Source organism: Augochlora pura, chromosome 10, assembly GCF_028453695.1.
Source record: "Augochlora pura isolate Apur16 chromosome 10, APUR_v2.2.1, whole genome shotgun sequence".
Classification (NCBI taxonomy): Eukaryota; Metazoa; Arthropoda; class Insecta; order Hymenoptera; family Halictidae; genus Augochlora; species Augochlora pura.
In genome coordinates, this window is record NC_135781.1 from 31,818,347 (window position 1) to 31,845,391 (window position 27,045).

The 27,045-nt window shown below is 41.6% G+C and overlaps 2 protein-coding genes across 4 annotated transcripts; one reads left to right on the forward strand and one right to left on the reverse strand.

Annotated features, from left to right (window-relative positions):
* Positions 1-130: 130 nt before the first annotated feature.
* Positions 131-22,769, forward strand: LOC144475532 (uncharacterized). 3 transcript variants are annotated; one of them, XM_078191525.1, is made up of 9 exons: positions 131-407; positions 13,033-13,500; positions 13,977-16,273; positions 17,192-17,674; positions 18,933-19,104; positions 19,286-19,722; positions 20,084-20,450; positions 20,624-20,951; positions 21,039-22,769. In XM_078191525.1, the coding sequence occupies exons 1-9, from the start codon at positions 278-280 to the stop codon at positions 21,295-21,297; spliced, it is 4,941 nt and encodes a 1,646-aa protein (XP_078047651.1). In that variant the 5' UTR covers positions 131-277; the 3' UTR covers positions 21,298-22,769. The 3 variants fall into 3 exon arrangements, with proteins under 3 accessions (XP_078047651.1, XP_078047652.1, XP_078047653.1); XM_078191526.1 differs by having other exon boundaries at positions 133-407; positions 18,954-19,104; XM_078191527.1 differs by lacking the exon at positions 131-407 and adding an exon at positions 6,690-7,123.
* LOC144475533 (uncharacterized) lies at positions 821-10,949 on the reverse strand. The gene is made up of 13 exons (XM_078191528.1): positions 10,418-10,949; positions 9,807-9,889; positions 9,065-9,144; positions 8,795-8,929; positions 8,064-8,193; positions 6,595-6,813; positions 3,073-3,155; positions 2,758-3,000; positions 2,145-2,482; positions 1,844-2,003; positions 1,641-1,767; positions 1,374-1,547; positions 821-1,288 (listed from the first exon to the last, which is right to left on the reverse strand). The coding sequence occupies exons 1-13, from the start codon at positions 10,714-10,716 to the stop codon at positions 1,101-1,103; spliced, it is 2,259 nt and encodes a 752-aa protein (XP_078047654.1). The 5' UTR covers positions 10,717-10,949; the 3' UTR covers positions 821-1,100.
* Positions 22,770-27,045: the final 4,276 nt, after the last annotated feature.

A 27,045-nucleotide genomic window follows, 5' to 3' on the forward strand; every position in this document is an offset into this window, starting at 1 on the left:
CGGCATAAATTCTATGTGCCTGCTGTATATTCCGTGGCCGGATCCGCGTCGAACTGGACAAGAAACTAAACGCGGTTCTAGGAGCTTTGTTCTGGTGATATTTTCGATTGTTAACCAAGGGATTGTGAATCGCGCGAACATGTGTTGCGCGCAGTGACATAACATGTGTGTCGTGTCCGTCGTATGGTGAATTGAAAGTGTTTTTTTGTAAATCGTAGTTTAGTTATCTTTTGATGGCAGTGTTTACGTGCCGCGTGGTGCCAACGTCACTGTAAATATGAGTGGTGCATCACGTCAAGTGAAAAACTCGTTGCTGTCAGCAGCCGGCGGTTTTTCTTTGGAAAATTATGCTGAAAATGCGCTGCTGGTTCCAGTTACACCTACCACACCTGCGGTGCTACAAGATGGTGAGTTAATTAACGGAACACCTGGGTGGGGCTTTCGCAGGTTCATACGTTCGTAATCTTGTCGGCACGTGACGGTGTTAGTGTGACAGCTATCGGATACGTGACAATGAAAAATACGATCCGATCGTGATCGTTCGTTCTTCAGTTTCTTATCCGGTTTTAAATCGTTTACGAGCAATGCTCTTTATTAATTAATCAGTCGATGATAAACATCGGTGGTGTGTATGGTTAGAAGGACCAGTTCCATGAATGGACAATGTTGTCTTCCATCAATTAACATAGTCATGCTTGCACTGCTACTTATACTCACTATCCATCCATTTATTATATTATACAACTGTATAGTATAAAATCGACACCGATAGATACAATCATTTCTTATTTGTTGTCTATGACATATGTTGACATATTTGTTGTCTATTGATATATAAATAATCTCATCTGCTTCAATTAATAATCCTGTATGTATACTATTGTTCATACTATTGAATACAATGCGTGTGATGAAGAATGTATTTTTTATTCTGTAGTACATTCTCTTAAGATGAATATTTTACAAACATAATATTAATTACAGTACAAAATTTATGGACAGGTTCTGTTATGTACATTTCTTGGTATATGCAATACAAAAACCATTTAATTTTATATCGCACGTTTAAGTATGTCTTGCTTAGCAAAGTAAGCAATAAATTATAAATTAGTTCTCTCAGCCTGCGCGGGTGGTCTGGATCCGTATCTTTGCGAATAAGGCAAATCTAAACTCTTTCTTCTGCGAATGCAACATATTATCAATATTATGATAAGAATAATGAGTAATAAAATAAGCAATGCTCCCATGGAAATGGCTGCTACTTGTGCTTCGGTCAGATTATTCCACTCTGGAAAAACAGGATCATATAAAATGTGTAACATGTCTTTCTAACAGTTTCTTTTCTTTTTGAGGTATAGATATGATTGCTTTACCTGTAACATCTATTGTAATAGTGTTATAATTGCCCAGCAGGTCCACTGCTGTGATTTTAGTTGCTGTGTCGCAACAGGTGGCAGAGTAGAAGAATGTTATAAGATTTCTTGTACCGCTAATAAATTCTGTACGCGGATAAACTTCGTTCACCGACGAAATAACACGTTTTAAACCTGTATTAAATGTTTACAACGTTGTTTAAATTAATGATATTCCAATCGCCACTTTATATTCCATATTTGTTCACGTTGAAGTACAATCTATACCTGAATCATAGTCCTGAATCCGTAGGTCCACGCTCCAGCGAGTTTTGAAGCATTGGCTCTTGTCCAATTTCCCAGCGCAGTTATTATTGAAGGAATACTCGATTTTCGGCTTGGCATCGTCCGTTAACTGTGCAACAGAGATTATACAAATTAATAAAACTCTATTCCTAAGAAAAATCACTTTACACTCCATTTATTGTCACCTTTGATAGCGAACCCTGCACGTATATGTACGCCGACTTTTCCTTTATTTCAGTACCTTGGATAGACAAGGTAACGGTACTAGCTGTATCAGGTGAGGTATTAACAGGTATAATTACATTCACCGCCACTTTGCTCATTTGGCCGGGATATATCCACGCGCTGTAAGAAGTTGGAAATAAACTTAGAACAATGCAAATTTCAAGCAACGTGTTCACTTATCTCACATTCGTTAATTATATTCCTGAGAGATAATTTAAAATAAAATATCAGATGCAATAGTTACATAAGTTGGCAACTTACTAGGGCGGCACAACATTGTACACACTGAACGGTGTACTCTTTGCTCTGAACCCGTATCTAACAGGAAGAACGCAATTATTCATTACATCGAAAACAACTCTGTGCACTGTTCCTGGCGCAGCTAACAAGTTAGAATTTCTATTCACTTCTATCAGCATCTTTCGATCCTGGATAACGTCTTCGTTGTTGTAATTCACCAGCTCTTCGAACAATTCTTGATTCTCCGATGTTCCGGCAATTTTCGTGTACGACTTATCCTTGTTGATTTCCTTCGAGATATCAACGTCGATATTTTCGGATAAGGGGATCGAGGATCTCGCGCCGATTCCATGCTGCACCTATGAGAAAATTCGAATGAAGTGGCGCGAGAGTTAGTTAACAATTTTTTAATAAATTAGTTTTCTAAATTTGGCAGAAAATCCTGGTTACTTTGTTTAAGGGTTGTTTTAGGTAGATATTATTTACACTATTATGTTATACTATATATTAAAAATAATATATTATATACTAAACACTAAAAATAATATATGCTATATACTAAAAAATAAATATTTAATATTTAGATCACGCAAAATTTCTTTAATAATAATTAAATTGTAAAAGAAAGTTGTACCGATAGTTTTTCACCGAAAGAGACACTATGGTTGCTCCCAGAAGCAGTTACGTTCTCGTTGTCGTTAAATGCAACAACGTCGATGTAATCACTGTTTCTAGAGATAGAATATCTCGGCTCGTCATTTTCATTAACATTGTCCAGTGTCGTCTCATTAGTCTGCTCCAAAGATCGTTCGCGCGTTACCTTTTCGTCACTGACCGATTTAGAATCTTCCAATGGTATTGCCTTTGCATCGAACGCCTAGGAAACATATTATTAGATTTTCTTGCACATTTTAAACGACGATAATTATTCGAGCAATTGTTCACGCACCCCGTTTGCACTTTCGTCGAATTTTGTGAAATCGTCTTTGGTATTCGGTCGGTATTGGGTGAACGGTAATTTGTTCGCTGTACCTGGGAAATTATTGATAGTTATTATAAAAAGTCTGTATCAATTGCGCAAGAACCTAAGATCCACTGTACCTCCATAAACAAGTATTATCCGATAAGTTTGCTTCGCCGACTGCTTTAATAAACAGTCTTTAATATTGTTTGCAATAGAATTTCTACGTAACAATTTCAGCAACCTTCGGAGATCGTGCGTAAAATTCGCGATAAGCGGACGCGAGGGAAAACATCGCACGACTTGCGTGGCCATTCATTGAACCAGAGAAGTATGTAAACGGGATCGGCGCGGTTCGCGGAAAGAATATCAGCTTATTTTTCAACAAAACTTGCGCACCGGATGCGTATTAATTACCGCAATTAGTAAGGAAAGTTGTTATTCCCTGGATGAAAACGTTCCTTGAAAAATATTTACAAGATAATGAGCTCGACGGGCGTCGCAAATAAAATTACTAAATAATTAATCTTTGATTGTAATTGTCGGACATGTGCTAGCTCGAATATATTGTTAAAACTTCGTTTATTAGTTTTAGTAATTTTCAATCGATCCTCGAGATTCGAATTTACAATTTGAGGAGCAATCATTTTATGGCACTCGGGATTTTAGGCGAGTCTTCTACAATTAAAAAACTTATTTATATAATATATTATATTATACTATATTATGTATAATATATTATAGGATTCAATATCACGATATTATCAATATTATTATTATTAATATTGGCCTCATCGGCAGCGATATTTTCGACATTATCTCTCTCGCATATGTCATCCGTACAAAGGACGAGCATTCTCACTATATTTGATATTTAATATATATATATCTCGTTCGTCTGCGTGACGACACTATCACCGGTGCCAGCTGCAGTTGTTGAACAAAACGTCAACATCAACTAATCGCTGGTGACGCGCGGTTCAACCGCGTCGAGCAAACACGGAATAGTTTCTGTTAAGAGAACGCGAATCTCTAAAGAGAAGCTTAACTACACGATCAAGATACACCGATACAATAATAGAACAAAACGTAAATTCGCAGCTATCTGTCCCCCGGCGTTATAATTATATTAACCGTTAAAATAGACTCTTTCATCTGCCAGATAACGCGATTTATGCTTTCAGGTTTATGATTTATCGTCGAACGAGTTGTGCAATAAACACAATCGTACGTTCGGCCTGTATATCGTAATTACGGATTTTCTGGATTTGAAACAATGTCGTTGTGTTAAAAGAAATTATTTGCAATTAATGTGAACAATTTCTATTTTGCAGAGAAATCCGCTATTTGTATAGGACTGTTATTGAGTGGCTTCGGAGTGATCAAGACGAGCGAGGTTTTTATTTAACGTTGTATTATATCTATATTGGTCTTTTGATGAAAAGATAGATTAACTGTGCTTTTTTTCAATTTCTTTTTTAGATTAGATTAAAATAAGATTTTCGAAAGCGGCGAAAGATGTGTAATTGGAATTCCGATTGAAAAGGAGTGTGTTGATCGAAGACGCAGGATCGCTACTTTCCTCGAAGCTTTGAAATCTCGATGCTGGAAATGTATATTTGTCGCACGTGTATCTCGCGATATTATCGCCCAGAATGGACGAAGACACGTGTCCATTGTCTCGAGACGAGTTAATAGGTCGGACAGGGAAAGATGGCTAGAAATTCCTCGGATCAAGCGAAAGCAAAAGAGAACTGATCATTATCAGAAGTAATAGTGTGTCTTGCGTTCTCTTTCACTGAGGATTATACGTATTAAATTGATTGTCGATCACGAACTGCGACGAATTTTTATCCGCTTTGTACTTTCTGTTAAAACAACCTAATTATGATTGGTCAAAAGCAACTCTTGGTAGTCAATTACGAAGTTATTTCAAGCCTCGAAAAATAATGTAACACAGCGCTTTATAATCGCGGGCAAAATGTTAATTGCTATATGATTATGTGAAATGAACGAAATCTGTTTCAATTTGTTCTCTCGTTTAATAATTTCTGTAGGTGGAATGTAAAATATTCGTGACTTTTATTGGTATTTATTATTGACTGAAGTTATAGCTATTCAGCGTTGTGTTAGTAATTGCATAGTGATCTGCAGTCTGCTGATAAATTATAAACAGTTTTATTAAGATTATTACTCTCCACATTCACCACAGCAAACAACATTTTACAATTAGCTCTTTTAAAATCAATAGATAACAAGCTCCGTTAGTCTTCCAAAATTCCATAAAATAAAATTAGCAATTAACATATCGCATTTAAAATACATTAAAAATAACAAGATGCGAAGAAATTGTAAAATAACAGTAAAATTTCGAATAGTGGACTTCGATCTCAAAACCGGTGAAGCGATCCCCCGTGATTCATAGGAACGGGCCGGCAGGATCGCCGATAGATCATTCCTCTCCATTGAGGCCCCGTCGAGGCGCGAGCGCGCCGCAAAAAAAGTTCGCGAGGCATCGCGTTTCCTCCTGTGCCGTGCGGGTTAGAGCGGTGTGCGTCAGACGAGCCGCGCGCGAGCTTGAGCAAAGGGCAAGCTGGCCGCGTGTTGCACAATAGCAACCGAGTATATCTTCGCCAAAAAGCGAAGACGAGGTTGCCAGTTGTCAGAAGCGTGTCGCCGCGAATGCGCGCCGCGCGGATATCGAGCTTCTGTGTACGCGTTACCCGCGGAGCGGATATAAACCCGCGCTCCGACCCTCGCTGATTAAATAACCGCGATTGTTATTTCCGCGTGTCGATCGCGTCGGCTTTGTGAAAACTGTTCTCTCTTGTGAAAACTGTTCTCCCTCTCGTGTCAGCGACTGTTGTAGCCGTCGAAAAATTGTGCCAGTGACGCGAACCAATTTATATAGACAGCGTGCCACGGTGAGTCGATCCGCTGCGCAGACTTTCTGGCGAATTTCTTTTCTGTCATCCGCAAACGCGAAGTCTTTCCAATCTCTACCTCATTGGAATTTCGTGAACGACGGCCGCTTGTTACACGAATTATTTTCGCGACGTTTCATCAGAATTGTAAATCGCAGCGGTCGAAAATTTTAGCTTCTTAATTTTATTAAGTAATCGTTGCCGAGAAATCCTCGTTTTTATACCGCGCGATAATTTGCCGCTAGGTTGTCCGTAATTTATGGCTGCGGGATGATTGAACCGGTAATGCAGATTACGTTCATTAATTAATAATGTGCATGCTCCGGGTCAAGCTGTAGGTATCGGCCGCACGTGTCGCGCAGGAAAAGCGTAAGAGACAGCAACATGTAAAATCTAGCGTATGGAAGGCGCGAATGGTTTGAAATTATTCGATTAATAATTAGAAATTATTAGTTATGCTTGCAGTACTTTTGATATTTCAAAACTCAGCGTGGTAGACTGTTTAAACTGTTATGCGATAAACGCTCAATTTTCGATAAATCAATTCAGCAAAATTCACTCTCGCCTAGCGAAAGCTTTCACTCACCGGTCATCCATGGATTCTGGACGAACGCTTCCTCGATCGTGGTAGCATCCGCTGTCCGATAGAAAGCCTCCGCGGTGAAATGGTACTTCGAATTGTCCTCCCCCGCGAGCTTTATCCACCACTCGCCAGGCGGCGCGTTCTTCGTGTCGATTCTCACCCCGTCCGTCTCACCCCGGCGCGTCCAAGAGACCACGGTGCCGAGCGACGGCACCGTCACGTCTGTTAAATTGAACGCGTGCGATTATTTGTGTTCAGTCCGACGAATTAGCCGACGCCGCGACGACTCTCGAATTAGTTCGGGAACTCCGACGGGTTCTCGTGTCGCGTTGGGAAAATCGCGCCGATGACGCGCGCGACCCGTCGACACGCGCAACGTTGACGATCGCGAGGGATTATGCTGCCACAACCGTAGTGCTCGCCTGAAAGTGGCTCGCTCGATTTTCCAACGAAACAATTTCCAACGAAACAACAGCTCTACAACAGCTGGCCGGAATCGCCTGAAACGACTATGCGGTCGATGCGATGAACGGTATGTCAAGGGAGCTTCGCACGCGGAGAACGGCCGACCGGTAGCGCGCAAAAGAAACCAGCGACTCCGCTAATTGGTTTTTACGCTTCGGCTATTTTTACGTAATCCGAGTTGCATCAGGCTTTTCCGCCGACTTTGTTTTCTCGTTGTTCTACTCGCTGTCGATCTTAGTGTAGATCTAGCTGTATATCTTCCTGTAGCTCTCGCTATAGATCTTACTGTGATAGTCGCGCGATTCGTGCACCGGCGATTCTCTAGCAACGTGGAGAACTCTCGTTGCGCCAGACGTTCTTTTTATAGAATAACGTAAACTCATTTTGCGCGCTATCAATAATAAATTGTTCGCCGAACAACGAACAATCATTTTCGTCCCGAGCGAGCAAGAAATGGCGCTGCGCTGTTCCGTTTCGCGGAAGAAAAGCTTGTACACGATCCGTTCGCCGGACAGGTAGCAGAAGAAACGACGAAATTATGCAACACCCGAGTATGTTACTTTTGCCCGCGTCTTCTTTTCTTTCTTTTAGTATTTGCTTTTCTAATTGCGCTACGTGGTCCGCTGTTTCTTGGATCTCGGGTCGTTAGACTGTTTTTATTAGCTTCGCTTTTTGTCAATTTGTTAAATCAATTTGTTTTTGTATGGAAGGCACGGTTTTAAAGTAGAAGTTTAAGGTCGTTAAATCGTTAAAAAGGGTTAATTCGCGAAACCGGCTCGGATAGTTGCAAATTATTTATATAATAATATATAGCTATAAACATTTATACCAACTGGTTGTGCAGCGCTCGGAGCACGTGGTTGCTCGCCGAGGCGCAGTTTCTGCACGGCTCGCGTGCACTGCGATTTCGCGCTAGACGCCGATCGATCGGCCGACCAATTCGCGAACGGATTATCCGCGGCCTTGAACCTTCGATAACCCCGTCGGGGAGCCGAACAATTACTTACTCATCGGAATGCGAAGCACTGCGCTCGACACGTTTCCCTCCACGCTGATGATAACACGGTCCGTTCTGTCTTCGACCAGGAATTTCGTGCGCGTCTCGCCGCTCAGGTCGCGTCTCCTCGACACACTCACCTGGAAACAAGCGGCTAGAGTCGCGTGTCAACACTTCCCGGGATGTTCCGGTTTCGATATAAACTTTCGAGCGTTCTTTCCAATTTTAAAAATTTTTAAGATCTTCTTAAAATATTCAAGGTTTTTTCACATGGGGATTTTAGTAGATGATTATCGATTCTGAATATGTTAAATTTAAATGGTGATAAATATATGAGCTATAGGATATTTAAACAAGTATTAGTCTCTTTAATTAATAAAAAAGGGAGAAAAAGTATATTCATAGTGAAGGATATGACTATAGTTTAAACTCAGGAAATATCGAAATATTTATAATAAAAACTATGACAACACTTTAAAATTAGAATTTCGCGTTTTTTAGTTTCTTTTCAATATATAGGGTGCTCAAAAAATAATATTCTTTTTAGCTAAATAGATCTTCATATAGTGATCAACTTAAAAACCCTGCGAAACTGATTTTCGCGAGTCGCATGACTGTGTCCCCCCATTTTTTATGATTCTTATAGTTATCTAGGAAAAGTTTCGATTTTTTCTAAACCGGGATACCCCGTTAAGTCGCGAATATCCCGTTAAGTATAGCGAAAGAAGCGTGGACACTGACTGGTATCTGGAAAGTAGGTTCGCCTGGCCTATTAGGGTTGTTGTCGGCTTGGAAGCGAGCGGCAGGGAACGTTTCCGTTCTTATGGAATTCGCGCTAGCGTCCGTCTCGGCGCCACAATCCAGGTCAAGGTATATCTAGAAGCATAAACAAGAGTCCGAATATTTCGGTGCGATGACACAATGTGCATAGAACGATGAAAGCTTGCATAGAACGATGAAAGCTTGCATAAAACGATGAAATGAACAATGTTTGCATAAATAGCGATTTACCTGACATTTTCTGAGAACGTTGTCCACCCATTTGCCTTCAGTCGTGGATAATTGGGAGGCGCCTTTAGCGATCGGATTCTCTGCAATGTTTACAAGCATTGAAATAGCGCGAAGGTTTTACCTAAACTCGGCCTAGCGTTTATAAATGTTTTTCGAGGAGCCAGTTGCGCTTGTTCTCGATCGGCGAAACATAGCTGCCGAGTTGGCGTGAGAATCAAGTGGGTTTATTGTTCGAGCCTTTGCCACGAGCTGCTCGACTCGGTTTCTGTGCTTTTAATATTCGCGAGGCAATCGATGCCGTATTGTTTAAATTAACAGGCGTTTGAGACGCGCCGGTTTTATGGGACTGGGATTGCCTTGCGCTAATTTTAAACAAATTGAGCTGTTCTGTTAGTGATATTATATATAATTGATATTATTATATAAACTCTATAACTATGTATAATATTTATATGAACTATTATTAATTTGTATAAACTATAATTGATATTATTCTATTCAGTCGTCGTTTACTATATTTTCTCTGAGTTAGTATATTCGATAAATTTATTTTATATATGTATTATTCTATTTATCTTATAGTTTATCTAAATCTGAATTTTAACTTCTTTTAAATGACTTTGATAGCAAGCTCGCGATGTAATAAATAATAATCGATATACCAGAAATTGCTCGATTCTGTATGGGGTCATGTGCTTTGTTTAATGAAATTGTTATTTAATCATAGTATCGTTTAACTTACCGGACGCGATGTTGCTCGACCAGAAGATGTTGATGTAATGGAAATTATTCTCGTCCCGGTTAATCCCATTTGCAATGCAATACCTTTGTAATAAACGAACAATCCTTATTGAAAAACCGGCAGACAGGAATTAATTGAAAATGCATCTCATCTTTGAATAAAAATGAGTTCTTTCATAAGGCTTATTTTTGATTAATAAACGCTGCGCAATTTCTCAAAAATATGCAAAAGTATGCAAAACTGTGAAAAGCTGTTCACAACTGTTCAAAAAGTTGCAAAATTGTTCAAAAGCGTTGAACGATGTACATGTAAAGTGTACATTGATATATAAAAATGTACTAAAATATATAAAAATATACTGAAATGTATTAAATTGTACTTAAATATATAAAAATGTACTAAAATGTATAAAAATCTGCTAAAATCTATAAAAATGATCTAAAACGTACGAAAACGCACAAAACTGTATAAAAATGAAGAAAACTGCTACAGATCATGCTCAACAGCAAGACAAATCGTCACTCGGCCTCCGTCCATTTTTCCTCATCAATTTAAACAAAAACCCCTGATCTACTTCAAAGCGAAGCACCAAAGTGCCCAAGCAAACCGACCTGGTGCATCTGTCCGTGGAAAAGAGCACGGTATCCTCTGTCGCATCGACAAACAACGGAATCCTCGAACTCCCACTAGAATCGCTCCACTCGAACTCAGCATCCGTCAACCGCGCTCTCGATCCTCTCATCGTCTCATCAACCGACGCGTTCTCCGCAACAGATTTCCATCGATCCCCCGAGTCCTTGACGAACGCGACCGGGCTCACTGTCGCGACTACACCGTTGCAACAACCGACCGACAACAACACCAGGCAACAGAACGCGAGACGACGAACCGTTCGGATCCGCGGCTTCATGGTGGTGCTTCGTTCACCGATAATCCGCGCGGAAAGAATTAGCCGTAGCAATCAACCTGTTACTTATAAGGTGCCCCGGTGCTCGCATTCTGGTTTACAAAAGGCTAAGGTGTCCGCGTAGCCACGATAACACGCGACACAAAGTCAATCTAGGCGCAAACGTTCGGGCCCCGCCGTTGCACAATCGCAGGTGTTTGATGTTGCACGGGCCGCGTGTACAGGATGTGATCGCCTATAGAAATCGGTAATCCGAGGTCCCGCGCGCGATCGGGAAAGAGACAGCCCGTCGGAGATACGAACACTGCTATCTTCGCGATGGGAAAATTACGAGCATTGTATCCTGTTCAATATTGACTGGCTCTGAATAATGCCGAGATTTCACGCCGTTAGCTATTTCATGGTTTTCTACGTGACCGTGACGCGCGCGGGGACTTCCCTACGATATGGCGGTTTCGATGACGGTGGCCAACGAAAGTGGCCTTTTAAACTACTTACTGAACCACTGGTGGTACACGCTTAAATAGCTATGCGTTAAAAAAATATTTTATGACTAGTTAGAATCCATGAAATAATTTCTACCAAAAGAATAGATCCATAATAAGTCTGCTTCATAGTTATACTGACTATAATTGATAGGTAAATAATATATTGATTTTTAAAGCCTCAATTGACCAGAATGAAAAGTCGACTTACAGCTCGACACGAAATAATCATTTCGTACGAATATTTTTGCGAGTAACACCATAGGCTCGTGAAAATCGTACTGGGGTTTGTTATCCAAGAAAACCACACGATTTATTCGTGTTCCACATATACCGGGTATATACTTTTTCGCGGCGATGCTCTGCATACGGATGAAATTATTCATCCTTGTTAATGCAACGCGTCTTTTTGAACTTCGGCGCATTTGCATGCATCATGAATGCATGAAGATCCGCGCGCGGTCCAGTTATTACACGCGGCGTCGGACGGTTTCCGTCGCAGCGTCCGAACGAAAACAGATGAGAGAACACGCGTTGAATATTTACTATATTCGCTGTATGTGTTTGCATCCGCGTCGAATATTTACTTTCGCCGCGCGATTTTTCGTGGATTCGATACACGCGGTGCCGCGTACACGGAAAGCGCGCGGTGATTTCCGTGGACGAGATAAAAAGAGCGGAAGGTCAATTGTGATTAACGACGAGAGCGCCTCGTACACTTGTTCGTCTTGGTACATGCTTTGCTTTATGGAGATCAGGTTTTTCCTCTTAGCTTGAACGTGTTCACGCGACACTGGCTATTCATCGTAACGTGGTAAAAATATTTGTTGGGGCGAATGATAACAAATAATTTTTAACCAGTTTTGCCGAGTATTGCGAAGCGGATCGCGAAGCGTATTGCAAAGCGTATTGCGAAGCGTATTGCGCGCTGGTCTAAGCGATATTTAAACGCCGATTAGGAGACATAGTAAGAGATAAACTATAGTACTTAATACGAATTTAAAATTTCATTAATGTATATTATTAACGCGTTTTGTTAGCTTCGATTTTATTTGGGATCGATATTTAATGCCGAGGATCCGCGGAACAGTGATTAATCATTATGCAAACACTGCTTTGTCATCTGCGATTCGAACACGCACGGTCACTCGCCGCGACATTAGGTCACCGTTTAAAAAGGAATAGTTTCTTCGAGATAGCGAAGAAATTTTAGCGGAAATTGTAACTTCTTGAAATTACAGAAAAATAGGAAATTTATGTTTTTATTTTGTTGATTAATTAACTTGTGAAAATTGCGGTTTCTTCGAGACTTGTAGAATTCATTATTATTCTATGCTTGGATAGAAATTATAATAAACGATTTTTAAACTGTATAAACGATTTTTAAATTGTATAAACGATTTTTAAACTGTATAAACAATCTTTTTGAACGTCTAGTAAACAAATCTCTCTAACAACTAAGAAAAATTCAAGTCCCTTAATTCGATTTTGAAAAAGTTACACCGTTTTAACCAGTCAGCTGCTACGGTCTCTTTGAAAAGCGCGAACGTAAAATGTGTCGCTAAAAATAAGCGGTGACGAGTATGCTACGTAACCGTGGCATTATTTATATTTTTTTATTTTGTCTTGATCTCTAAGCATCTCTAAACGTCATCTTTGCGATTATATTTCAATTTGCACGGAAATTGAGAATTGAACGATTTTTATGACTGCGAATTATTACAATTTCCTCGCTCGTCGAAGACAGCTAGCTGCTAAACCACTTGCGCTATGATTTCTTGAATCAATTGAGAACTGTGCTAAAATCAACGATCGCATTGCCTTTAATCCGCAGATGCTGAATTGGAGAACATCGTAGGCAAGGCACCGGCGAATTCGCACGGCTCTGTCGCGCCGTCGACATCGGCCGACGCGGACTCCGAGTTCACGCCAATACCTTTGCACGCGGAGGAGCCGAAGCCGCCGGAGAACCAGCCGCCGCCGGCTAAGCAGAGCTACTTCACCTCGATACTGTCGTCGCTACCAAATTTGTCGCTATCGTCAATTACCGGGGACACACCGGCCAACCAGCCGACCGGCCAAAGTTCCGAGACCAATCAGCAGGATCGTAATCCTCATTTGCCGCCGTTCGATCACCGTGACCCGTTCACGGACACCGTCCCGCCTCCCGGTCCTAGTTTCTACGAGCCGCGTGCCGCGAATTTCGCGAGATCCGGCGACCTTTACGCCGGAAGCGGATCCAGTTTACCGCCACCGCCGCAGCCGCCCTCTGCTCCGCCTACGATACCTTCCTCCGGCGATGGTGAGTGCTATTATTTCCGTTTAGACCGTTTTGTAGATCGTTGTTTATTTATGAAAATATGAAGGTAGCAATTTTTTAATATAGCGCGATTTTTATGAGGTTATTCGATAGATTCTTGTGACTCGTACCGACAATTTTTTAAATCTAAACTTTGCTAGTATAAAAATTATTTTGGAACGCGATAGAATAATTTTAGTGGTGCCCCAGAGTGACCACTCGAGTGCAAAGGGTTAATAAGGGATTCGAGTGATTCTATCACAATCATATTGCAACAGACGCAACATTCTATAAGAAGAATTATTAATAATTAATTATAAAATTGTCCACTGTCACACACGTTGCAAAATCCATCGCTATAGAGATGTGATCTTATAGACTCCAGTTTGTTAGTTCATTGAACTTCCTGGTAAATCGAGAGCCTAGACCACACCATCATAAAACAGCAGACAATAATGCTTGATTATTCTTTCTACTAGGCCCGATTTCATACCGACTCGGCAACCAGAGACGCCTGAAATACGCGCCGCCGCCCGAATTGACGAGCACGTCGAAACAGTATCTAGCCCCATCGGTGCAACCAGTGTTCACCCCACAAAACGTCGCGCCATTAAGCATCTTCAACCCTAACGAACCAGCACCTCCAGCGCAAACCTACCACCAGCAGCCCATCGAAGCTCTAGCACCAACAACCTCGCCGTCCATCGAACGATCAACGCCGGAACAACTATCCCAAACCAACTCGTTGCAGGAGTCTTTCCGGTCCAGTCCAGTCGCGTCCGCGATCTCCTACAGCTCTACCGGGTCCCCGCGAAGTGCAACACCTCAGAGTCCTAACTCCGGCTACGAGAACCTGCCATCCCGGACAGCGGTTCCTCACTCTCTATCCCGACCGATTCCTCGTCCAGTCCCGGAAACTGCCACGCCGCAGAACACGCCTGTGAACTTCTCTTTCCCCGCGTTCGAGACCTACCCCATCCAGCCGGACTTCTTGACCAGCACCGAGAAGGACGTTACGAGAAGCGTACAGAGTCAGGTAGACGCTCGCGTCACGAAGAGCAACGTGTCCGCGCCTGGAGCAAAGCCTACGGTAACGTTCGCTCCTACGTCAGCGATACAGATCTCGGAGAAGTTGGAGCACTTGCTGCAAGAGAGGAAGGAGGAGTCCTTGATTGTTGACGAGGCGGAGAGGACTGTAGCAGCGGAAGCTGTCGAAGGATCTTCGCGCGAGGTTGGAGAACAGAGTATATTGCCGAAGGTAGAACCGGGGTTGCAGCGAGAGAGTTTTGGGGATCTTGAAGAGAAGCTGGTGGATTTGACGCCTGACCCTCAGAGCCAGGATCAGAATCTTGGTCAAAGCCAGGTTCAGAATTTTGGTCAAAGCCAGGCTCAGGACTTTATTCAAAGCCAAGCTCAGGGCCTAATTCACAGCCAGGCTCAGAATCTTGGTCAGAGCCAAGTTCAGAATCTTGGTCAAAGCCAGGCTCAGGACTTTGTTCAAAGCCACGCTCAGAATCTTGCACAGAGCCAAGCTCATAATCTTGGTCAAAGCCAGTCTCAGGACCTAGTTCACAGCCAAGCTCAGAATCTTGGTCAGATTCAGGTTCAGAATCTTCATCAGAGCCAAGCTCAGAATCTTGGACATAGCCAAGTTCAGAATCTTGGTCAGAGTCAAGCACAGGACCTAGTTCACAGCCAAGCTCAGAATCTTGGCCATAGCCAGGCTCAGGACTTTGTTCAAAGCCAGGCTCAGAACCTCGCACAGAGCCAAGCTTCGAATCTTGTTCAAAGCCAAGTACAGAATCTTGGTCAGAACCAAGCTCAAGACCTAGTTCATAGCCAAGCTCCGAATCTTGGTCAAAGCCAAGCTCCGAATCTTGGTCAAAGCCAAGCTCATAATCTCGGTCAAAGCCAAACTCCGAATCTTGATCAAAGCCAGGCTCAGAATTTTGTACCAAACCAGGCTGAGGACCTTCTTCAAAGCCAGGCTCAGAACCTATCCCAGAGCCGTGCTGCGCCTCCGACAGTGCCATCTTTCCATCAGTTCCAGCAGCAGACAGTTCCACTGACTTCCAGCTTCCTTCCAGAGCCAGTGAAGTCGTCTGTAAATTACGCTCTCGAGACCTCGAACTCCAGCGCCTTCGCCGAGCCGCAAAAATCGGTCCAGCCACCGAGCTCCATCGCTGAGTTGCAAAGATCGGTCCAATCAGCGAGCTCCTTCTTCGAATCCCCGCACCTCGAACAGTTCCCGCCTCCCCCAAATAAAGAAAGCAACGTCGATCTCCTGCAAGCACAGTCCCCGAGGAACGAGGACCAGCAACAAGCGTCTTCGTCCACGGGTTTGTACTCGTACTTCGATAGTAGTCCTCAGGTCGTTCCTGAAGCGTTCTGGAGCACCGGTTACGCCTCCAGTACTGACACTGTCGGCGCGACAGGTAGCACTCAAGTTGCCCCACCGCCGCAGCTCTACAATCCTCTCCAGTTTCCCAGCGAGTTGCATAAACAATCGGCGCCGAGATTCCAGCCGTATGTGTCCCGTTTCGTGCAGTCGCCGCAGCAGCGCCAACAGCTAGTGAATCAGGCGCAACATTACTTTCCGTCTCCGGCGTTTACGTACGACGCGGCGACCGGAAACGATACCGTTTTCCCTCCCATGCCACCTGGGATCACGAATGTACCCGAGCCGTCGGGTACCGCCACGCTGAGCCCGGTTCAAATGTCGATCAACCCGCACGGACACCGCGCCACGCCGGACAGTCCTGATTCGCAGAATCTGGTGAGACATAAGGGATCACTGGACCGTTCTTAATATTTGTGATGCGAAGCTTGCCGAATCTCTCTGACAAATTACGTCGCGCGAGGATTCTTGAGATACTATAGATAGAAAGTGGATACCGGAGTTTTGTCTCGGCTTTTAGCGTCGGGTGTTTGTCTCGGTCGAGAAACGTTTCTGTAATTTGAATTTTATGTAACTGGAGAGTTGCTGGTTACGTAAAGATCTCTCTTGTAGGTTTCTCGTGATGAAATGATTTTTAATTTTTCGCTTCGTGGAGTGGAAAGAGTTTAATGAGTTGGAAACATTTTGTACAAAATTGTTAGAAAATTATTTAACATTAGACACGTTGAACGGTACTATTTATTGTCGGTATTCTGCAGAGATCAGTGATAGCTCCCTTTTCTTTCAAACTTGACTGTCACTGGGGTAACAGGACATAGTATTTAGACCACGAGTCAATCTAGTATTATAAATAAATCCTTAATAATTGAGGGCTCTTTGTATTGATTCACGTATGACTCCCTCAATAGTATTACCAGTTCTAGCAGAAATCTAAATAGTCAGAAAATTGTCAGAAAGACCAGCAAACTTAACATTTTGAACAGTATATTCCTGATTAAAAATCTAAGCAATCAAAAATTGTCGAACAGATCTGCAAGTTTTCCATTCTTAATACTATATTCCCGTTTAAAAATCTAAGCAATAAGAAATTGTCAGAAAAATCAACAAGCCTTCCATTTTCAATATCAATATTATCGAATATTATCAATATCCCCAATTATCGAATTTCAATGTCGAATCCACTTAAAATCAATCTAAACTAATCTATCAAATCACATTATAAAAACCACGTGCAATATTCCTGGGGAATGACGACTAACGAGCTTCTCCATCCCTCTGTTCCGTAATGAATTTCAGACGGTGGATCCATCGGAGAAACGCATGCAGTACAGGCCGGTCTATCATCATTGGTTCTATCGCAAAGAGGTGGAGCACAAAGTGTTATGGCTTCCGTTCTCCATGCAGGATAGCCTGCGCTTGGAGGAGGTACATAATTCCAGCGAAATTACCCCGGAGATTACGATCGCCACCGACGGCGGTCGTTACGACGTCGACATTTTACGACGCCAACGGTCCCCCGTTTATTGGACCGGGGCGTCGACGGAGGTGCGACGATGCTCCTGGTTCTTCAAAGGTAGCAACGAGTCGGTCTACACGCCGTACGACGAGAGCATCGCCGCGAAATTGGAGGAGGAGTACAAGGTCGCTTGTATGACCAATAGATGGAATCGGAAGATCGAACTGAACAACGGGGAGTACATCGTCTTCCATGGGGCCACCGTGCAGTTCCATCATGTCACGTCGTCGCCGGAGGCGTCCGGCACATGGGGAAATACCACGGTGAGTATTTTTTATGGTGGACTTATGGTTTGACGAAGGGTTGTCTTGATGCAACTGAGGATATTCGTAGAAAATATAAATTAATTTTTAGGTAGGCGTTGATTACTTTTTTTTTATATTTTATTGATAATAATACAATTTGTTAATAATAATGCAAGATTCTTTGAACGATTCTCTTGCATTTGTTTCATCTATTTACTTTAAAAATTAGAAATCTAAAAATTTTCAAAATGAAATAGTTTTTAAAATGTGAATGCTTGATAAAATTAAAATATAAAGAATCATTTTATCAGATCACGTTTAGATTATTTTATTTAACGAAAATTTTAATTTTATATAGACCATTCGAAGGTCAATAAATTCTGCTAAATGATTAACATAAACGCATTTTTTAAACTCTGATAAAGTACGTTTCGTAACAACAATATCATTTCCATTGGTTTCTCATTGGTTGTCTCATAAAAACGGAGACGAATAATTACTATTATTTTCGTGATCGAAGTATCAGTATCGTTATTTTCAATGGAAGAATTATGAACAAGCTAAAAAGCGCAAACAACGCAGAACATTATCGTAGAACGCGGTAATTGCGGTGGAAGATCGTCGCGCAAAAAACACGATTCCGATTTCCGCGAGTTGTAATTTTTTTTTCATTCGGTTCGCAAAACAATAACGCGTGCGTTTCGTAATTATCATAACCTCGTACAATGTTTCTTCAACCATTTGTGTTTTGATCCCGCGATGATCGTCACGCTGCGAACGTCAATCGTAATCGCGGCTATTGCGTAATCTAGCATCGGTCGCCTTGTTCTTTTCCTTAGAGGAAGCCGAGGAATCGAATGCCAAACAATTGTAATCGACAAGTTCATCGTAACGCGACCGTAGGAGCTTTGTAACAGAGAGAACAGCGCGATTAGAAGTCTTATCTATAGTATATGCTATGTATTTAAATGATATTCTTTCGGACAAGATAATATTTTGTATAACTATGTGCAATTACAGAGTCGTCGATTCATTCAATTTTCTATTTTATCAAAATGGTTATATCTTTTTATTTAAGACAAATTTATAATAAGTAGAAAGACTAGAAAAGATAGAAAATGGGTAATCAATTTTTACATATAGTTAGTTAAAAAGTTGTGGCAATATTACTATTATACTATACTATTATTAGTGAAAGGTTTTCGGGTGGCGCATTATTTCTAGCGAATAATGCCCGCATGATACTATCGGAATTGTTCCATCGTAATTTGTTCAGGAGGACAGTGCATATTTACAGGGTGCAGTCAGCAGGCCGCGAACAATAAAAAGAGGCCTCGACGAATTCCACATCGAAGACGGCGAGCCCGAGAAAGTCGATCACCTCTTGTTCCTTGTTCATGGCATAGGAAGCGTCTGCGATTTGAAGTTCCGAAGCGTCGAAGAAGTCGGTAGGTGTTCTAATTAATTTATACAGTGTCATTTGTTAAATACAATTTTATTAAATACAAATCTTCTAAATACAATTTTTTTAAATACAATTTTATTAAATACAATTTTATTAAATACAATTTTATTAAATACAATTCGTCGAACCCTTTTACTAACCCGATGCACCCATTTTGTCCGCAGTCGACGAGTTCCGTCTCATAGCGCTGCAGTTAGTGCAGTCGCACTACCGTACCGCCAGCGAGCAACGAGTCTTGAACAGGATAGAATTGTTGCCGGTCTCCTGGCACACGACCCTCCACTCCGAGGACACCGGTATCGACAAGAAGCTTCAAGCGATCACGCTGCCGAGTATACCGAAGCTACGATTCTTCACGAACGACACGCTGCTCGACATACTTTTCTACACGAGCCCCGTCTATTGCCAGACGATAATGCACACGGTCGGCAACGAGATCAACAGGCTGTACACGCTTTTCAAAGACAGGAACCCGGACTTCGACGGCGGCGTTTATTTAGGCGGTCACTCGTTGGGTAGCCTGATACTGTTCGACCTTCTGTGCCATCAGAAGCCATTGTCCGAGGAGAAATCGAGCGACAACGAGACGTCCGAAGAAAAAGTATGTTTGCCACCTCGTTTCATCATGCGAAGGATAGACTTATATCAATAGACTGTTTGATTTAACGCGAGAAGAATTTATGCGTGAAGCAGAAATCAACTTAGAAGAGCATAAATTATATTTACCTTAATATTACCGTCAATCATTTTTATTAGGAATTTTATTGAAGCCAAAATAAAAAGCGTGTCAAAGTGTACTTAATTTAGTGTCAATTATACTATAGATGTTTATAGGCGAATTGAAAAGAATTTTATAGCAATTCAATGAACAGAAAAATCTAAGTATACATTTCTAGAAATTCTTTTATACATTACCCTAATAATTAACTTAATATATATGTTTGTTATCGTTTCTGCCACAGAATGAAGAAGACAAGGACGAAGGGCGAACCTGCTCGAAACGAGTGATAAGGAGACGCCGCAGTAAAAAGATAAGTTACGTGATGGGCGCTGCCGGGACCGGACAGCCTTACATACATTATCCTCAGCTGAATTTTCAACCGCGCGCCTTCTTCGCTCTCGGCAGTCCTATTGGAATGTTCGTAACAGTACGAGGGATCGACATGCTTGGCGAAGATTTCGTGTTACCGACATGCCCGGCGTTCTTCAACATATTCCACCCGTTCGACCCGGTCGCGTACAGAGTCGAGGCGCTGATCAATCTGGAGGCGAGCAAATACCGACCGATGCTGATACCTCACCACAAAGGGCGAAAGCGAATGCATTTAGGTAAATTGCTAGCGAAGTGTAATATTATAGTTTAAGCGAGCGAAGACTAGTTTAATAGTTTAAAGTCTAGTCTAATAGTTTAAGCGAACGAAGACTAGTCTATTAATTTAAGCGAAGATAAAGATATCTGACCAGTCAGATATTAATTAAACTATTTTGTCATCGCCTTGCAGAGGTCAGAGAAATAATGGCCCGCGTCGGAGCGGACTTGAAGCAGAAGCTGCTCGACTCCGTGTGGAACACGTGGAACTCTGTCTACAGTCTAGCAGGGTTCCACAGGCCGGATAACAGCGTCCTCGAGAAAGAAATCGACAAGGTGGTCGAGGAACAATTACAAGACACGCCGACCGTGTCGGATCATCAATCTACAAACGACGGTGGTGATGACTTTAAAGTGGGTCAACTGAATGGTGGACGAAGGATAGACTACGTTCTCCAAGAAGCGCCTCTAGAAAGTATCAACGAGTACATCTTTGCTGTGAGGAGTCACGTCTGCTATTGGTTGGTGCAATTATTGATTTTTTATTGAGCGCGATTAAACGTTCGGAGTTGACTAGAATCAGTTTTATTATTTTTCTTTTATTTTAGGGAATCCGAGGACACGATGTTGATGATTCTGAAGGAGATATACGGCTCCCAAGGCATCCAGACGGACGCTCAGCTGCCCCAGCACACGATCCCCATGGAACGGAGCACCCCGTCGCCATCTTTGACCCCGACGTCACCCTCATTTAGTAAAAATAGCGTAACCGCATCTGTACCTGGCATAGGAATCGATCCTACTGCACCGGCGTCGAGCAAAATCGTCGGTCCGCCGCCAATGTGCGGGTTTGTTAAGAAGTTATAATCGAAAAAGAACTGTACGAACGTTGATGGGTTCAGGTAGTAATATACACGGCGAGACGCGACGGTGCTTAACGAATTGCGAGCGATCAGCGTTGTACCTGACATGGATGCGTGAAGCACGAACTGCATGGATCGCGGAATCAAAGTTTATCATTCGTAAGTCACGATGGATTGTTATCAACAAATTGATCGGGTTGTTCCATAAGTTCCAGCTGTTTATTGCTATGTTGTTATGTAATTGCGATGCAGTTCTCTTGATCTTTCTCGAGGAAGACGTGGAAATTGCTGCGGGGTTTCATTGTCGTTTCTGAACGTTTCAATTGGATCGAGAATATTTTCTTATGAATACTATGTTGCCGTTGTTAGACTGAACTCTATCATCTATACCTAGTCACTTCAGTTGATCATCGTATTTAACACACCGCGGATTGTAGAAACTTATTCTTGGCGTGAATTTATGGGACGACCGAGTGCCACGTTAACGTTCCACGATAACGGATTGTTCATTCACGTGCTCCGAGAGACGAACGATTAACTCTTTGATAGCTTGGACCAACTTCGTACCGTCGTTTCCGAAAGTTTTATTGAGTGGCGTACCTTATGGCTGTGTTGAGTCTGTTGGCTAGAATGGAAGGTTCTAAGAAGTTCTAAGAATTTTTGAAAATATTTCTAAAAGACAGCGTTGAGAGAGCAACTATATAGATATTTATTGTCGCTGTTTGTACCGTTGTTATTAACATCCGGTGTCCAAGAGTTAATTAATTATTGTCTCGGTGATCGGCCTACGCAATGTATCCGAAGCACAAATTCCATAACGAAGGATCAGAGAAAGCTATATAAGAGTAAAGTAACGTTATCGGGCTCGATCATGGATTTTATCGATCGACCTAATATTTGCGATTCGCATTTTTTTGGCATGTAGAAAATATTTATAGCACTCACCGAATGAGGAAAATGAAAAACGAACACACGGAAAAGTCGGACTTTCTATTATGGGATAAAGATTATGAATTCCTACTGTTTACTGTAAATAAATATATATATATTATAATATAATATTAAATATATATATATAAATGAAATGAGATATATATATATAAATTTTTTTCAGAATTATCTTGCATTGAGAATGGGAATTAAAGTGTAACTTATCGGAAGTGCAAGGATTTTAATAAAACACGTTATTCTTATAATCAAAGAGTTTACAGAAGCCCTCACGTCATTCCTGATTACAACTTTTAGTTTCGTTCGCCATTTTCTTTTTTAATGCCGTGCGAATTGTTCTTCGAAATTCTGCGATATTTTATTCGAATAGTTTTCGACACGAGTTCTCATTTCTTTTTTTAAATAGAATCTGTTCACTCGAGTTTAATATTTTATTTATGGGCGGTGCGTTTACGTTGTTTTAAAATGGGTTTTTATTCCGATGTACCATGTTTATGTATATTGTGATAATAAAATTCTAGAACTACAGTTTGTGTAGAACATAGTGCACGCGAATGATACAGCAAATAGTATGAATGAAATACAGAATGACGAATATTCTTTTGACATTTTTTCTTTTCATAAAATTTTCATTCTTTCTTTCGATTAATTTCTAATATTTTATTATTTCGATAAAGTTAATTCTCTTGTTTTCAATATTCGCCGCGAATTTATGATTAATATGAAAATCCTATTTCTTTTTCAATTTTCTAATAAACTGTTTATACCTCGTTTTAATAAATATATTTTTGTTACAGGCTAAGAAAACTAGCTGTAAGAATGTGATACGTCCAAAAACAACTTGTACAATTACTAAAACATTTTTATTTTATTTAAACGAACGATAAAACCAGAAAAAGAAGTCACATCTCCCGAATCTCTTTGTACAACAATAATTTAAAAAATGCAACTTTTAGTTCCCATTAACTACCGGTAAAACACGCATGGACATAGCTCTCGCGAGCCAGGTAAATTCCAAAAATAACCATGGAAGTTCCCGGATCGACTTGTTCGCCGTGCAGCGCACGCCAACACAGCCTGACAATCCTAAAGCTTCGCGTGCCTAATGTCAAGCGCGCGCGCGATATCTTTTTCCCGAACAGCGTTCCGAAGGGATCATCGAATGGGGCGTCAGCTTATCGTCGCCGGAGTTTTTAGTTAGCCGACGTAAAAAAGAATGGTTCGGCACATGCATGGGTATCACGGAACGCTAATTAATTGCAGTGCACGTCCATAGGGTCTACTGCGGAGGGCGAGCGAGAAAGAGAGAGAGAGAGGGGGGGTTGACGGGGCTGCTTTGCATTTTGCGTGCAGGTCCTCGTAAAACTACATGCCTGTCAGCCCGAGCGAATTTCAAGATGATTTATCGTCCCGGCAGAACTAAGTTTTTCGCGATACTTCGTGGCTTCGCGGTGGCTCCCCGCGGAAGCGGGCGCTGCGCACGGTTCGCCCGGGTATGTGCATGCCAGCCGCGCGTGGCCATACAACTTGTACCGTCGCTTACGCGATCTGACATCGTTGATCGACTAGTGTTTTATGTCCCCCACCATCGGGCACCGGCCCCGCTTTTAAAATATGTTTCCTCTTCTCTCGCCTCCCGGAATCGCGGCGGCCGATTTCCCTCGCGTGAACACCCTCTCTCGCTCCACGCCGGTTGTTAACACTTTGCCAACGTGCAAATTTAGCTTAACCCTTTGCGGTCGAACGGCGCCTCTAAAAATTGTCATGCCACGTTTAAATTAATCTTTATCAATAATATTTAAAAAATTGGTAAGAGTCATTAAATTCATTGTTATAATGATCTACATTATAATGATCTACAAGAAATTCCAAGAAATAATTGCAGTGCTTTGTTCCAATATTCTTCGAATTTTTAAGGAATACGTAACAGCAATTATTTTCACCCCTATTTTCATTCCTTAGTACACCTTAAAAATTATTCCAAAAATAACTAATAAATCAAAGTGATCACTACATGTTAGCAAAACGCAATAAATAAATTAGAAACGAATGGTCTGAAACTAAAACACAGTAGCAGGTAATCAGCGTGTAATGAGGAATCGTTTCTCCGTGTACCGTGGCCACGTGATTTACGTCGCGGCCGGGCAGTTTTAATATTCCACGGTGGGGCATAACTTCGTTCTTCAACACAACAACGGCATCGAGAGACAGACGTTTATGTCTCGCAGAGATAGCAGAAAGTGCAGCGAGTAGAGGGGGGAGTAAGATTTTACAGCGAGTCTTGGGCGCGAGTGATTTACACGTAGGAAAAACAGTATGACATTTACGATATCTACTCGTGGATTATTTATAGCGGGGCTGTCCGCGTCGAGGAAGCGTCTAACCACTCGCCGCCCACATTTTTTCTTTTGTTCGGGAACGACGGTCCTCCATATTTACGTAAAATACGAGTTTCGGATCCGACATCGGTTCCACGTTACTTAATAGTTCATTAAGCTTGCACGCGTTTCTCGGAGAACAAGATCCAAATTTCGAGGAAATCTACCGTTGGTTAGGTTATGTAATTTGAGTATATTGAGAGTTGTGTAATAATGCTATGCATGTGTATGCGATAATTTTATGTGCGATATTATGCGTTCTGTTTATCAACGTTGGTATCGCAGTCGCGAGAACTGGTCTCGTTATCGGGGAACTTTGATTTGTTACGCGCCGTCTGGAGATATTTCTAAATTAATAATAATTTATAGAGTTCGTAAGGTTCTTCTTAAAATTTGCTAATGTTGTTAATGCTTCAAAATTGCATTCTCTATATTGGAGAATTTTGATTCGCAACGCGTAGACTGAAGATTTTTTAAAATTAATAAACATTTATAAAATTCCTAAAGTTCTTCATAAATTTTTCTAATATTCTTAATGCTTCAAAATCGGATATCTACTGTGTTTAATTAATATTTAGCGATGAAATTCGAATTTAACGAAACAGCTTTCAAAAAGAAAAAGATTTCTAAAAGTATATTTTATGTTCTCGAATTATTAAAATTTGCGACAATATATTAACCATCGCGCCGTCTCGAGCATATCGAGAGCAACTTAACATCCGCTGCCAGTGACATTTGCCATTGTTCTATTCTTACTAGTTTTAGAATAGCCGGTCCCGTTTCGTCACTTAGCGCGCGGCAATAAACCGTTCACGTCCCTGACACCCCGAAACTCTCTCGGCTCCGATATTAATCACTGTTTATGCATTTTCGTAAATTTGCTTTTTGGCCAGTTTCTATGCTCGGGCAGTCCAGTTGGACGCGCCCGGTCCTTTTTGGCACACATCCATCTCTCTCCTCCCTCCCTCTCTTTCTCTCGGTACGTACTGGAATTACACGCGCGCATAGACCGTTCTCAGATTTTCTTTATCAAGATTTGGCGATGAAATTCGAATTTCAAATTAATCTTCGGCTTTTGGCCGCGCCGCACGCATTTATGACCGACTTAATGCGGTCGGTATTTGTTCGAATAACGTGCCGACACTGATAACAATTCTACGGAATCGCTTCCGTCCCCCCTCTCCACGGCGCATAGTTTTATGCGGACTTTTCTATTTTTCTCGGCGCTGAACTTTTTTAAACCTTCGAATCGTTGTATAAATTGAATTAATGTACGGAAAAGAAATTCATTGGAGAAATTAATATATTGTTTTATGCATATATATTTGTCACATGATTTTGGATATGTATATCTGCGTATATGTATGCAATTCTGTTTAAAAAAAGGAAGAGATTTCTAGTGAAACAAATGATCTTTTTTAATGTTCGTGTTAATCAGAATTTCTTCGTCTCTAACCTTTAAAAAGACATAGTTACACCCGTCGACGCAATGTATTATAACAATAATTTACAGCAATAACGATTACAGCCGGCACGATATCCTGCCGTACCTTTTAACGTTCCACGGTCAAAGAGCCTGCCGCGGTGTAACTAATACGACACGGTCGTTACGTGACAAAAGGCGTTCGCGCCCGTTTTGTTTACGTAGTATCCCCGCCACGTGTCGCACGCTAATGTAACCCGCATCTCTCGTAATGACACATGACCGTGGCCGGTTAAATCGGACGAAAAATATATATATATATTTAAAATGTGTTTGTATGTCGGCCGTACTGTTAACGAGACATTAATTTCGATGCGGAGCAACAGTTTCACCTCTCTAATTACATCGGAGCGTGGCCGCTGCCGCAAAATATATTATACTTGAAATTTTATATGAACGCGAGATCCCGCGTGGCAACTGTAGAAGGATATGCCGGCTGATGGATCGCGCTATTGTTCATTGTAATTAGTCCGCCGTTCGCACGACAACCGCGAACTTTTCATCCGGCGATGAATTATTGAGGATCTGTTAAAAATATTTCGTTTCTTCGGCCGGTTTCTTTCTCCCTTTCTTTCGCTCTTGGTGTTTCTCCGTCTCCCTCTCTCTTTTTAACTCTCTATCTTGTTCCCTCTCTTTCTCTCTCTCTCTCTCTCTCTCTCTCTCTCTTTCTCTTTAACTCTCTATCTTGTTCACTCTCTCCGTCTCTCTCTCTCTTTTTAACTCTCTATCTTGTGCCCTCTCTTTCTCTCTCTCTCTCTTTAACTCTCTATCTTGTTCACTCTCTTTCTCTCTCTGTCTCTCTCTCTCTGGTGCCGACCGCGATATCAATTAACCGTGCATTAACGCATATCCGACCGAAAATTCGACGGTTTCGCCGGCAACGCGAATATATCCCTCTCGTCCGGATATGTCTGTTAATGTAAATTCATTTACATAATACCAC

Bases quoted from the DNA above. Each gene is read 5' to 3' on its own strand.
- LOC144475533 (XM_078191528.1), bottom strand. From the start codon at position 10,716: ATGAAGCCGCGGATCCGAACGGTTCGTCGTCTCGCGTTCTGTTGCCTG. The intron at 8,194-8,794 runs GTCAGTGTCCAC...GCTTGTTTCCAG, and splicing joins AACCTACTTTCCAGATACCA to GTGAGTGTGTCGAGGAGACG. The intron at 1,768-1,843 runs GTGACAATAAAT...TCTGTTGCACAG, and splicing joins TGCAGGGTTCGCTATCAAAG to TTAACGGACGATGCCAAGCC.
- LOC144475532 (XM_078191525.1), top strand. From the start codon at position 278: ATGAGTGGTGCATCACGTCAAGTGAAAAACTCGTTGCTGTCAGCAGCC. The intron at 20,451-20,623 runs GTAAATTGCTAG...ATCGCCTTGCAG, and splicing joins GCGAAAGCGAATGCATTTAG to AGGTCAGAGAAATAATGGCC. The intron at 20,952-21,038 runs GTTGGTGCAATT...CTTTTATTTTAG, and splicing joins AGGAGTCACGTCTGCTATTG to GGAATCCGAGGACACGATGT.